Source organism: Dermochelys coriacea, chromosome 5 (genome assembly GCF_009764565.3).
Source record: "Dermochelys coriacea isolate rDerCor1 chromosome 5, rDerCor1.pri.v4, whole genome shotgun sequence".
NCBI lineage: Eukaryota > Metazoa > Chordata > Testudines > Dermochelyidae > Dermochelys > Dermochelys coriacea.
Window position 1 is genome coordinate 51,045,723 of NC_050072.1, and position 14,623 is coordinate 51,060,345.

At 38.4% G+C, this 14,623-nt stretch overlaps 1 protein-coding gene across 5 annotated transcripts in view; it reads left to right on the plus strand.

Annotated features, from left to right (window-relative positions):
• MRPS27 (mitochondrial ribosomal protein S27) overlaps nucleotides 1–14,623 on the plus strand; it is a 61,059-nt gene that overhangs the window by 37,949 nt on the left and 8,487 nt on the right. For all 5 annotated transcript variants that reach the window (XM_038402337.2, XM_038402338.2, XM_043514285.1 and 2 more), the window contains exons 5-9: nucleotides 6,278–6,392; nucleotides 6,984–7,062; nucleotides 7,782–7,897; nucleotides 12,133–12,235; nucleotides 14,154–14,296. In XM_038402337.2, the coding sequence (XP_038258265.1) occupies nucleotides 6,278–6,392; nucleotides 6,984–7,062; nucleotides 7,782–7,897; nucleotides 12,133–12,235; nucleotides 14,154–14,296 (556 nt within the window). The remainder of the gene's footprint in view (nucleotides 1–6,277; nucleotides 6,393–6,983; nucleotides 7,063–7,781; nucleotides 7,898–12,132; nucleotides 12,236–14,153; nucleotides 14,297–14,623) is intronic.

Genomic DNA, 14,623 nt, shown 5'->3' on the forward strand with positions numbered 1-14,623 from the left:
ATTAATACGTAATGGTTGATAATCTAAACACATGACCCTTTTCAGGTAGTGCAGTGAGGCTTTTCTATAGTGGCCTACTTGTAGGAGACAGCAGTTATGCCTGGCAATTATTCTGCTCCCCCAACTTACAAATATTCTGCCCCCTCCCGCACTGACTTGATCAATCTGTTTTTAAAAGATAATTGATTTGTTATACTATGTAGCAACGGTATTCTACATTAATTCTATGTAATGTTTTTATTTTACTTTAAAAGTAAAATAAAAATAAAAAATTGTTCCCTCTGCTCCTACCTTAAGTTAGTCATTATGTTAAGAAATGACTTGTGTCTTTCTTGCATGAATGGTATGACTACCTACTGTACTGGATTTTAAACAAAGTATACACACTCATGCAGACAAACACACACACATACGGATATAGCTGAAAAGAGAGAAAACTGACACTTCCTTCACTAACTCATGTTTTAAAAAGGAAATTTCCAAACCACAAAGTTTTTCAGGGCAATTGTCTTGACATTGACACATGATCACTGCCTCTGGGCCCATTTCAAATGCCGAGGATTTCTCCCAGGGTATACAGCTTGACATGACGAACAAAGGAGACATTTAGGTGACGTTTTTCTTCACATGTTAGTTGCCAAGCTAAGTCTATTTGACCATTATGCACTGTAGCTTGAAAAATGTGCCTTGGAAAAAAAAAAAACCATGGCATTGCCAAGGAGCTTTGCATCTCCATATGACTTGCATTTAGAAAGTGGAGTGGCTTTGGATTAATTCCAGAGAGGCAGCTTCTTCCTGGCAATTAGAGATGTTTCTTAGGAGTTGAGGCATTTTTCATCTTATTTCCATTTCTATGTTGCTTTTAGACTCTGAAGTGGATGAGAAGAAGCCTGACTCTGTTCCTTTTCCTGATTAAAACAGATAAGCATCCAGATCCATCCCTCATTTTGGTTCTAGAGAACTAAAAGACATCTTAAAAGTTAAATGAAGAATTTCACTGTAGTGTTCAACATAAGACAGGATCCATGCTATGAAAGGGAGATAAATATACACCAATCAGCTGATAGGTTAACTATTATGAGGAAAGTTAAGACAAGTGAAAGATATGAGCATCAATTATGGGTAGAGGTGGGAAATATGATAGAAATCTTCCAAATATGTGAAATCTGTCATTGCCAGAGAGAGAGAAAAAATTATTTAGGGTAGTTCAAAGTTGTTTAGGAGTAACAAGATGACATTTAAAAAAAGGGAAATTTCAGTAAAAATCTTCTACAAAATGCAATTACTACAAAAGCGCCTCGAGGCTTCAGAGATCCCATTGTACACTGCACATACACTTCATAAGAGACAGTCCCTGCCTTGATGAGCTTGCTGTGTAAATAGACAAGACCGAGGAAGTTGTTGTTCCCATTTTACAGATGGGAAACAGAGAGATTGCACGCAGGAAGTAAGTCTCTAACAGAGCTGGAAATTGAATCCACACCTTTAAGTCCTAGTCCAATACTTTAACCACAAGGCCATCCTGAAATGTGAAATAATATCCCAAGAGAAGCAATGACAGAAGCCCCATCAACAACTGGACATTTTAAAGTAGAATTTAAAAATCAGAATTTTTTTCTAGGGAACCATCTTGAATGGTTTGGGGGACAGAGAGGACTAGACAGCTCAATTGATCTGTTCCATCTGCCACTGCTCTGATTCTGTGAATTAGTTCTGGAGCATGCAAGTTCTGGCATCTTTACTTTTCTTTTTCTTTTCTTTTTCTTTTCTTTTTTTTTTAACTGAAGAGAATTTGCTGCTGTCTTTACCATTCTGTTGTCGGTGTCAGGACTACTGTAATTTCCTTGAAAAACTGTATATGAATGTGGTAATATATAATTTCACCACTTGGTGGCATCAAACAAATTTTAAAAGGGCAATTCTTATATTTAAAAAAGGAACCAACTCAGCTGGTTCTGCACTTCCTACAGTTTTGAGCAGAAAAGCCAGCCCTAACGCATTTTCAGCATCTGATAAATTGCTTCATTATTCACTGTCTTCTAAAACACTGAAATATTTCAGTATTACTATAAATAACAAATAAAGTCCTGGTGCAGGAAATCAGTAGTTTAGGGCTATACTCTCAGTGTAATATGAAGGCTTTATCTACAACTCATTGATAGTAGGGAGTTTCTCTGCTGAAGTCATGTCAGTTGTGCTGAATACATCTGTACATCATAGCTGCCAACTCCAAGATGTATTATTAACTAGTTTCTGCAAGAATTAAGCAGTAGTTTGAATCAGTCACCTTACTAAAGTAGATTATTTGAACATTTTTCCACATGGGGGAGGAAGAGGAGACATGCTACTTTTGGTAGTACAATCATAGTACATTATTGCATTCTACATATTTAGTTTCACAATGATCTCTCTAGTTCACTGACTCCTTGTCTTAAAGATATTCCTATCTGGGTTCCCTGTAGGGAGAGATGTTCTCAGTTCAGTGGCCATGAGAATCGCCATATTGATTTCTCCACCATTAACACTAAACTATTCCAACACTGAGCTACACTAATATGGTATAGATTCTTCCCCTTGTCTTTTCTGAGTGTGTCATAAGAATCTGATATTTCTTGAAGTTTTATTAGACCTGCAAGGAATGAATCTGTTTAGCTGACATCTGGATGATAACCTCCTGGTCTTTCCACGGAACATACAGGAATTGCTAGAGGCTTCTTTAAATTCAGTATGTATCCTCTGGTTTGCCTTAGCCAGCTTTCTGTGGTTTATCCACCTCCTAACTTTTTGTCTGTCCCTGCACATATTGCATTCCCTAATTATATCCTGTTGTGTGTTTGAGAGGAGGGAGATATTGATATTTGTCCAAATGACCAGCATTTTTTCCTCTTCCATTTCAAACAAAACTATCTGCTACAACATTTGGATATTTCATCTGGGTTAGTTATAAAAATGGAATGATCTATCGGCTTCGGTCCCCAGCTGATACAGTAATCTACCCAAGCACAGTCGGAGTCATAAAATATGAAAAGACACATCCGATATATTTTCCTTTCACAACTGATTCCATCCACCTCTCTGCCAGGAAAATATGCTACTGCAAAGGGGTCTATACATGCACGCGCATACATGGCGCACGCGCACACATATGTAGTCTTGCTAATATGGAGACAAAGTGAGTTAATTTGGCACTGCTCCCCGCCTTCCCTTTCCATGCACAACTGTTTAGTAATTATTCATTTCTTAGATAGTAAGCTCTTTTGGGGCAGGGACAAGCTTTGTTCTGTGTTTGTACAGGGTTTAACACAAGGGGGTCCAGGTCCATGATTGGAGCTCCTATGTGCTACAGTAATACAAATAATTATTATTTGTACACCAGTGGTGCACACATCATATTGGGTGCTGTTCACCCACAAAGGAAAACCAGTCCCAGGTCACAATCACCAGTGTTTTAGTCATCTTTATTGTATACTCTCCGAGGACTTTGATGGTCATGTCATTTTCAGAAATTTTAACTAATTTAAATTAATTTCTGGCTGACTCCAGTTTTTAGACAACATAGCACTTCCTGCCAAAGGCTTTTTCCATTCACTTGCAATTTAACTTTTGAATCAAGAAAAATTTCAGCATTACAATATACTGTAGTGCTTCTAGCACGCAGGGAGAAATAATGGAAGCATCACTGTGTCTGGTATCTTTTAGAAGAGAAACACAGCTCTGCTTAAAGATGAACGTTCAGATCCATTATTAGTCTTAATTCTTTCAATGTTCCCTTCAAGCCTTTACTACCACCCCATTGGAAAAAGATATTAAAGACCAGATAGAGGTCAGTGGGATATTTTTAGTGTATCTGAAAGTATTAAGGTCATGTCTTTCTAGTGCAGGACTGTAGTTTTGCACTTAGGAAAGGATGTTAGCTGTTAAATGAAGCAACTTTGAATTATGCTGGCAGTGGATGTCAAGATTTCATTCTGACCTTCTTTTTTAAAATGACTGGTGAAATAGTCTGTAGTAATTAGATAATTGTTTCATCAAGATGTGATTAAGTCTGAATGTGTGTAATTGATGCTTTTTGTAAGCATTAGTGAAGCAGGACTTTCATTGAAGCAAATATAGGATCCTGCTGTTCCCAATATCAGAGTTGGGGGGAAGAAGAGGGAGAAGAGTAGAAAGCAAGTAATATCTTGATATTTAAAAAGTGTGCTCTCATCTGCCACGTAAATAACTCTATACTTAGACCTTATTTAGTTGTTTACGTCTCAAAGCCACTGCTTTTGGCAGTCCAGTCTCTAGCAACTCCGCAGATTCTATAGACTTGAACATTTTCTCCCAGGTTTCCAAGCTTGGTGATCTGTATAGCCTTTAGCCATAGGATACAATTTGTAGGAATTCACGGGGGGAGGGGAGGGGGAGAGGGTTGGTGCTACAATAATCTGATAAATGTTCTGGAAAGCATGCTCATTCAGATGGAAGAGCCAATCCTGCAACTAAATGGTGATGTAGCGTAGCTCCCGGCTGCTAGCATCTGCACATTAGTACAACTCAGCCATCGCAGTTTTCTGCAGGAACTGTAGCTTTTGTACTTTAGGCATAAAACCTTTTCTTGATGCACAGTGCAAAACATGAAAGGTTTCAAGTATCTCTTGGCACTTAGATATGTAATTCGGCCCAAGAGCAGGACGGACCCAACCATTGGGGCTTTTAGTTTATTTTTCAGACTATAACTATTGCAAGAATCTGCAGGTTTTGGTCACTAATTTTCCAAACAAATTGTGAGACATATTTGGGTGAATAAGGATGAACCTTCCAGCATTTAATCTTGCAAGTTTGGATCTGCACCATCCCAAAACCTCAGCTGTTCATCATAGGCTAATGCCCTTTGTGAAAATGACCAGCAGCAGCAGGAAGCTGACTGTGAGGTTTATGAAAACCAATTGGAGCGACTATATAGGATGGAGCATGAGTTCTAGGTTTTTCGTTCTCTGGTGCAAAATATTATTTTCAGATACTTTTTTTTTTTTGTGGGGAGGGAGATGGGGAAGAATAGGCTTTCATTGGAAAATACATTTAGTCCTAAAACCTTGTATCCTGATCAGAATTTAAGGTTGTCTCAACACTTCCATTTTAAATCCTGCTTTCCTCTACCTCCTCCTACCCCAACTTGATAAAGGCATAGAGATTTGTTCTGGGTTGCAACTTGGCTTGTGAGGTTTCCTCCCCAGAGGAAATTCATTTAAAGTTATGATTGTAACAAAAAGTAAATACAGGAAGAATTAATTAACTTGTTTAAATTTAATGTTTGTTTTTATTCAGTGGGCACTTCCATGGGTCTAATGGAATCACCAGTCTAATCTGACTGACTATGGTGTAAATCAGTGTAATGCCACTGAAAGTAATTGAGGTACTCGGGTATGTGAGGTGGGATATGTGAATCAGCACCTGAAAAATATTTTCCAACTGGAAATAAACCAAATTTTTAATGGTAAGAGTAATTAACCATTGGAACAACTTACTAAGGCTCGTGGTGGATTCTCCATCACTGACCATTTTTAAATCAAGATTGGATGTTTTTCTAAAAGATCTGCTCTAGGAATTATTTGGGGGAAGTCCTATGTGTTATAAAAGAGCTCAAACTAGATGAACTCAGTTTAAAAATTAAGTAATCCTTTTCAGTTCCTTTCTGTCCCCTTTATAACATGATTAAGTTATATTCCTCTAGGAGAATGGAAGGACTGGCTAGATCCTTTCTTGATGAGCATAGATAATTCTTGCTAATACACCTCTACCCCGATATAACGCTGTCCTCGGGAGTCAAAAAATCTTACCGCATTATAGATGAAACCACGTTATATCTAACTTGCTTTGATCCACCGGAGCACGCAGCCTCACCCCACCCCCACGGAGCACTGCTTCACCGCGTTATATCCAAATTTGTGTTATATCGGCTTGCATTATATTGAGGTAGAAGTGTACTACAAAATCATGAGGGGGTCAGGTCCCATAGTATCTGACTCATCAAAACTCAGATAGACAGGATAAATTTATAAAAGATTTGTGTATGTTTACCATTCTAATATTAATAAGTTGGGCCTAAGGCATCAAAGTATGGGCAGAGCTTTCATACTGCTGTAGCTACAAAAAGATGCACCTTTTTTTGTGGGGTGAGGTAGTGATGGTGTTCTTAAATACTGCTGATTGTTTTAAATGATGCCCTTTGCATCTGTGAGACTTCTGGGAAGAAATTAATTGTAACTTAAAACTCTTCTGTGTTGTCCTTCAGGTTTCGGCATAGTCCAAACTGCTGGTACCTGAGAGACTGGACTATCCACAGCTGGATCAGACAGTGCTTCAAATATGGTGCACAGGACAAAGCCTTGTACACATTAAAAAACAAGGTGTGGTTTTTAAGAGAAAAGGCAAGATTTTATTTGATCAGCATTAGACAAGTGTAGCTTATTCTGAATTCCTATCATAAGCAATGTCTTCCTATAGACCGCAGTCTTGGATTACATACTTTTGTGGAATTTAAAAATATAGATGGAACAGAGCTTGAAATAAAGCTCTTTCCAGCTTTTTTTTTTTTTATCTTTTTCCCCACTTGATGTCTTTTCGCCCGCATGCACTGTGGTAGTGTCCAAAATGTGCTGGCCCCTGTACAGACATATGGGAAGACAGTTCCTACCCAATCCTGAAGAAATCTAAAAAGAGCACAGAAAACCACCAATGGTAGAGGAAAGGACATGTCATAGAAACGTAGTTATCAGGGTGATAAGCACATGGGCTCTGATTCTGCACACTTGCATCCATGGCCCAAGTCTGCAAGCAAGTGTGTTAGTTCTTTTGTTATTTAAATTTAAACAAATAAACACCACATTATACAAGATGCCTCTCCCATGTTCTAATCACTGAAGCACTTATTAAAATCACAATTCAAAACATGGAACACATGATATTTTTCAATGTGTTTTTCTCTCTCTCCTTTTTAGGTACAATATGGAATTTTCCCAGATAACTTTATCTTCAATATATTACTGGATTATTTTATAAAGAATGAAAATTATGAAGGTAAGAAACCAAATATCAGTTATGTCATCAATTTTATGCTTTTCATAACAATGGTACATTGGATTTTTAAAAGTCTTATAGTGAATTAAAACCAAAATTGTTTTTCTTAAAGCCCTTTTTTTCTCTCTAGAGTTTAACATATCTTCCTCTTGCCCCCAATCTACTTTTCCACATGATTACATTTGGTTCCTCTGTTTCCTTTGGTGTCTTTGCATAATTTTGAAACACTTAGGATTCGTCAGCTTTCTACCATCTTTAACTTCGCTTCAATCTAAACTACCTTTCCCCATATTTTTGAAGTCAAGCATATTGTATATTATGTGGTGGGGTGAGGGTAGGGAGTATTAATTAGATAGCTGAGATAGAATACTCATTTAATAGCAGATTTATTGCAAACAGCTTAATCATGAAGTCATTTACCAGTTTGCTGGTAGATGTGTGCAGGTTCTCCACCTCCCTGAGAGACAGTAGTTATCTATACCAGGGGTTAGGTTGTAGAACTGTCGCGTAGGGCAATGTAGTTATACCAACATAAAATTGTAGTGTAGACCAGGGCTCAGAGTAGCCTGAATTGTATATAGTAGTTCTCTAGTACTAGGCATAAGGAGGCTGGGTTTTTTTCCTATTGCATTATGACTCTGATTCTGCATCCATTGAAGTCACTGTGAGTTTTGCTAGTGTTTTCAACCTGTAAATTATTGTTTCATTTTCCTCCGTAGATGCTGTGTCAGTAGTTACTGAGATCATGCTTCAGGAAAGCTTTGATGAATTCTCAACACAACTTCTCTCCCTCCATGTCTTATACAAATACCTGGCAACCAAATCAGAATTTACAGTAAGCTTGCTGCACATTAAAACTATCTACAGTGCCTCAGGTTCAAAGGGTTACTGCATCCTCGTGGGGGTACTAAGCTAGGTAAAGGCCATCCGAGTTAACTTAGAAACTGAAGTAATCTAGTGCCAACATTTCAGCTGATTTTAACAGCATAGGAAAAGCAAAATCAGTGTCCCTTTTAGTTATCTCTGTCTCTCAAAAGGAGGCTGGGTATTTCTAGATGTTTGGGAGATTAAATGAAGATGAACCAGAGTTTACGGTGCAGATTAGGCATCGTTTCTTTCTATCTGCAGAATTGACTAGTACTGGGCTCCAAGTCATTTGAAAAGTTTTATAAATGCAAATAAAGAAAAGGTATAAAAAGATATATTTACTATTTATTAACTAAACAATGCAGTCTGGGACGCACCACAGAAAGAGAGTGTAAGTGTTACTCACAGGCAGGGATGTTCTTCAGTGGCAATGATGGCAGTAAGGGTCTAGTGCTGTGTAGTTTTTTCACTAGGATTTCTGACACCTGTTGCAAAAAGAAAAGGAGTACTTGTGGCACCTTAGAGACTAACAAATTTATTTGAGCATAAGCTTTCGTGAACTACAGCTCACTTCATCGGATGCAACAGCTGTAGCTCACGAAAGCTTATGCTCAAATAAATTTGTTAGTCTCTAAGGTGCCACAAGTACTCCTTTTCTTTTTATGAATACAGACTAACACGGCTGCTACTCTGAAACCTGTTGGGTTCTGGAAATATTGGATTCAGTATACAACTCAGATTTTTTTTAACTAGCTTTGTCTCTTATCACTAAGGCTGCGAGTTTGTCACGGATTCCGTGACTTTCCATGACTTCTGCAGCGGCTGGTCTGCCTGGCTCAGGGGCAGCTCAGGCAGCCCCTGTGCCAGTCACACCAACAGCTGCTGGGGCAGTCTCGAGCCACCGCGCCCCCCCACACCCTCCCAGCAGCAGAGTTTGGATATGGGAGGGGGCAGGGGATTGGGGCATGGGATGTGGTGAGGTGGGCTCTGGGGGGCGCTAACCTGGGGGTCTCCCCAAAAGCGGCGACATCCCCCTCACTCAGCTCCTGGGTGGAGCACTTCTTCTATAAGAAGAGTGTTTAAAGGCCCCATTTTTGTTACTTGAAACATAAACATATTAAAAGAAACCATGGATGGCATAAGGTTTTAATCAATTGGCTAGTAATTTCATATATTTTTCATTGCTGATAACTGTTTTTGTTCAATTGCCCTGTTCTCCTTTCTTCCCTCTCATCTATAAAAGTCAATCATTTGAGTTGTCTTTCCTGATTGTATGATCATGAATCTAGGGGAACAAAAATCCCATTCTCTATTTGGGTATATGCAAATCACCTACATACATCGCTTGCACTGTTACCATGACCACAAATGCTAGTCAACATGACAGAATCCATTGTGTGTTTGATATGCATATTCAGACACCATCAGGTGAATAGAATATACACACACAAATGCCATGTCTTGAAAATGTGCCCCTAAATGACTTGTTAATTCAGGATGCTGAATCCCTCTGCTATTGAAAGCCCATGTACTTCAGGAGTCTCTTGGCTCAATTTTTTCCCCCCATGAGGATATTAATTTGTTTAATAGTTTTTCAAGGGTGAGGGGATACACCAAGGTACTGGAGTGCAATGCAATAAAACAGAGTTATTGAAGAGTTTAAGGTCCCTTCCATTCACTGTCTTTTACTTTCATTCTCTTTTGTGTTCATAGAAATAATAAAAATGAAGGGTTGGAAGGGACCTTGAGAGGTTATTTAGTCCAACCCCTTGTGTGCGGAGGCAGGACCATGTATGCCTAGACTGTCCCTGACAGGTGTTTGTCTAACCTGTACTTAAAAACCTTCCGTGATGGTTCTGTTGGAAGCTCATTTCAGTACTGAACCATCCTTATTGTTAAAAAGATTTTCCTAATATCTAACTTAAAACTCCCTTGCAGCAGATTAAGCCAATTACTTCTTGACTTGCCATGAAGAACAGTCAATCACTGTCCTTTTTATAACAGCCTTTAACATATTTGAAGACCCATATTCGAAGACCGTTATCAGATCCTGTCCCTGCCCCCTCAGTCTTCTTTTATCAATACTAAACATGCCTAGTCTTTCCTCACAGGTCAAGTTTTATAAACCTTCTGTCATTTTTTGTTGCTTTCCTCTGGACTCTCTCTAGTTTGTCCACATCTTTCCTAAAGTAAGGTGCTCAAAACTGGACATAGTAGTCCAGCTGAGGCCTCATCAGTGTTGTGTAGAGTGGGACAATTATCTCCGTTGCCTTAGACACAACACTTGTATTACTCAGAATTATATTTGTCTTTTTTGAAGCTACATCAGATTGACTCACATTCAATTTGTGAGCCACTGTAACCCCCTAGGTCCTATTCTGTAGTACTACTGTCTAGACAGTTATTCCCCATTTTGTATTTGTGCATTTGATTTTTCCTTCCTAAGCGAAGTACTTTGCACTTATCTTTATTGAATTTTATCTTATTGATTTCAGACCAAATCTCTAATTTATCAAGATCATTTTGAATTCTAATCTTATACTCCAATGTACTTGCAATCCCCCTCAGATTGGTGTCATCCACAAATTTTATTGACATATTCTCCTCTCCTTTAAATGAATGAAAAAATGAATAGTAATTAAATGAAAAAATTGAATAGTACTGGACCCAGGACAGACCCCGCTGGGCCCCATTAAATAGGCCCTTTAAGTTTGACAGCAAATCATTGATAACTAATTTTTCAACCAGTTGTGCATCCACTTTGTAATAATTTCATCTAGATCATATTTACCTAGATTACTTATGAGAATGTCATGAGGGATTGTCAAAACTTTCTCTAAAATCAAGATATATCACATCTACTAAACCAGTAACCCTATCAAAGAAGGAAAGTAGGTTGGTTAGGCTTGATTGGTTCTTGACAAATACATGTTGATTATTGCTTATCACCCAATTATACTCTAGGTCCTTACAAATTGATTGTTTAATAATTTGTTCCAGGATCAAAGTTAGGCTGAGTGTCTATAATTTTTTATATATATAGGGTCCTCTTTGTTCCTCCTTTTTAAAGATAGGTACTGTGTTGGCTTTTTCCAGTCTTCTGCAACCTCACCAATCCTCCATGAGTTCTCAAAGATAATTGCTAATGGTACCAAGATTGCATCAGCTAGTTCCTTACCTAAGCTAGGATAAATTTAATCAGGCCCTGCTGACTTGAATATATCTAACTTATCTAAATAATCTTTAACCTGTTCTTTTCCTGTTGTGGCTTGTGTTCCTTCCCCTTGTAAATATTAATTGTGTTAAGCATCCACTTACAATTAACTTTTTTTTTAGAGACAACTGAAGCAAATTGAAAGCAGTCTGTGGCTGACAACTGTTCATCCTCTTTCCCTTAATTCTTTAAGTCTGCTTCTTTGTTTTTGTTCTTCTGAAGGAGAATACTGTATGTTTCCCAAGGCCAAACTACTCGTGTGGTTTTAGTATACTTACTAATTTGGCCCCAGTCTCCTAGCCTCAAGGGTGGTCTGGATCTTTACAGAAGCTCATACAGTGCTCCTTCCTAAGAGCAGAGCCCTGTCTCCAGTGAGTCCTAGGGCATTACTAACTAGACCAATTGTGTTGGTACGATGCATTTTGTTTGGTTTTGCCCTAATATTCCTTTCACAATTGTTGATGAGGCATTCCCTCCGCCCACTGATTTCCTACCCTGTTAGCATTCTCTTCACTGTGGTTGCAAGACTCATGCATTTGAATTTCTGGTCCCTTGGCCTGCTCCCACCCCCTTTTTTTTTTTTTTCTTTGCAGGGTGAGGGTGACTGCTCCCATGCAATTTTGTTTTCAATAACATTACCCTGAATACTATGAATTTCAGAACGCCAGGTCAGATCTTCAATTGGTAAATGAAGATTGCTCCGTTGATTTCAACAGAGTTATGCTTAATTATTACCAATTAAGAGTCTGGGCTACTGAATTTGTATTAATACTCTCTTCCAAGAAGATACAAATCCTCTTAAATGCAAGCTAAGACTGTAACTTTGAGTTTTTGGTAGGGGGTGATTTCCAGTATTACTGACATATTTAAGGATTTTTTACCTCTCCATGTTATATGATATAAGGCAAGCACATGCTATGTTTGACTGTTGCCATTGTAAATTAATGTTTTATACAAGAAAGACTTAATCTGTTTTGAATTATTTACAGTGGGAAGAGGAAAGAAATCTTGGAGCCTCTCTTCTGCTTACTGGCCTAAAACAGACAAACACTGTGGGTTTTAGCTCCCAGCTGTATGGTTATACATTCCTTGGTAAGTTTGTAAGTTCCTTACATACCAATATTTGTTTCCTCCACTGTACTCATTGATTTAATTAAAAATAGTCCCATTAAATTATTTCTTTGGTATATTAAAACATCATCATTCATAGACAATAGAATTAGGCTTAAATAAAGTGAAAGTTTTGATAGAAACCAGATCTGAGTGATTTTCCATCCATATTCAGCTTGCGTCAGTCAGGGTGGGGAGGTCACCAGGAGGTGAACTAAGAATGGAGTAACAGATTTAACTTTGAAAATTGTGCCTAAAATTGTCATCAGTTTCACACCTTCCCTTCCCTTCCCTGTGGGCTTCCCCTTCAGGTTGCCCTGCTACAATGGAATAAGTGGAGGTATTCTTTTAAATGTTTACATTTCATTGGAACTTCAGTGTTTCCAAAGTGAGATAGTTGATATAGGAAGTGCATTTTCCGCAGTATACCAAGTATGCTGGATGTGTGTAAGTAGCACCAGGTGTGGTGTGTTAGGCAATGTTATTTAAATAAATAGTGTTCGATCTGAATTTTCTTGAAATTTCACATCTGTATTTCTTTTAACTTTCATAATTCCTGCGTTTCACAGAAGACTATAAAATGCATAGTGATTTTCTTCCCTATCCACTGCAAACTGCCATTTACCTCTGGGTAAACACTTATTTTAACAGCAAGCTTTACACGATTGCTCCATCATTGTATCAGTTTATTTTAGAAATCTATCAAAGGTAATAAAAACTAGACATGTTTTGAAAATGTAACCTCTCAGTAAAATGTGTAATGGCAGAATACGGATGTTGATTCTGATTTAACCTGACTGTAAGAAAAAATTGCACACTCAATCAAAAGGGAGATAAAAGTTGTAAGTAAATTTGAAAGCAAGTTTTCCATGGAGCTGTTAGTTTACCATCCCTTTGAGATATTGTTACAGATAGATTTTTGCTGTTTGATTGGCATTCAGATTTGTTATGCCATATAGATTGGCTGGGAGGTGGTTCTATTTAGAAAATGTACTTTACTGTTGTCTGTGAGGAATAGTCCTTATCCCATGACATTGACATTCAGTGGATCAAAAGCTATTTACTGCAATGTCACGTATTCTGCAATCTTGCCAACACTAACAGAACAAACCTCTGCAAGAGTGAAAGATGTCTCTAGGCATAGCCTGACCTGGAGCACTTTAGCAATTTAAATTTAGCCATAGTCCAATAAGCTTTGTCTGTACATTTGTTACGGTGCTTTTCCTAAATCATCCTCCTCCATGTAAGAAAAGTGTGTGTTTGAATTGCTTGCATTGTCAGAGCCATAATTTTAACTAAGTTAGACAATTAAAAGGTTATATGAACTCCAGTAAGCGAGCTAAGGCTGGATCAAAAGGGTATAACAAAAATACACCATTAGTTACCATGGTGACAGTCAAGAGCTTACACTGGTCACCATTGGAAGTCAGCATTTACCAACATATAATCATACTGTGGAATGTTGATCTTCATTTCTCTATATGTAGAATAGATGTTTCATGTTTTATAATGTGTTAACTCTTGGTAAATGGGCCAGATTTCTAGAGGTGCTGAGCACCTAATACACCAGTGAAAGTCATTGGGAGTTGTGGTGTTCAACATTCCCAGAAATGAGGCTTAACATGTCAAGTTGGGCACCCAAATTAAGGCCTCTGCTGAAAAGTTTGGCCTAACAGCTGTCTTAGTTTCTCCAGCTGCAAGACAGATGTTAATCCTTACCTAGCTCACTAGAGAGTGTGGTAAGGCCAAATTAGTAAATGTTTGTAAGGCTCTGGAGCAAGTTATTATTTCCTTAGATACTACAAGAGTTACTTTCACTTTTTTAGTGCAGCCCTTTGTCATTCCTTATCTCAGGGCTCAAACAGTAAAGTATTAACTCTTAGATATTATTGTACAACAGGAAAAGTGGAGTTGCACAAAGGATTGCGAGCTGTGTACCATCAAATGCCACTGATGTGGACACCGGGATACCTGTGCAGAGCTTTGCAAGTGATGGACAATGTGGCCTCGCTCCCAGGGGATATAAAGCTCTGCAAAGAAGCTGTAAGTGTAAAAGACAGTTTAGCATGGAATAGTTGTGCACAGTATAATGGCCTTGAGGGTCACACATAGCCCATGGAATCCTGAAGTGTGACCAATGGACTCCCTGTCTTGGTAATTGCAAAGTGGGGCCAAAGCTGACGCACTGCAGGTTTCTGATGAATCCTTGACAGCAAGCAATGTCTGTTTAGTGGTGCACAGCCTTTCCAGCCTGAGAGCCAGACATATTACAAGGTCATGAGGCCACAGTCAGTACTTAGGGACAGATTCTCTGCTCTGGACCTAAGCCATCTGCTGAAGATTCCCCTGGTGTGAGAGTTCACAACGGGC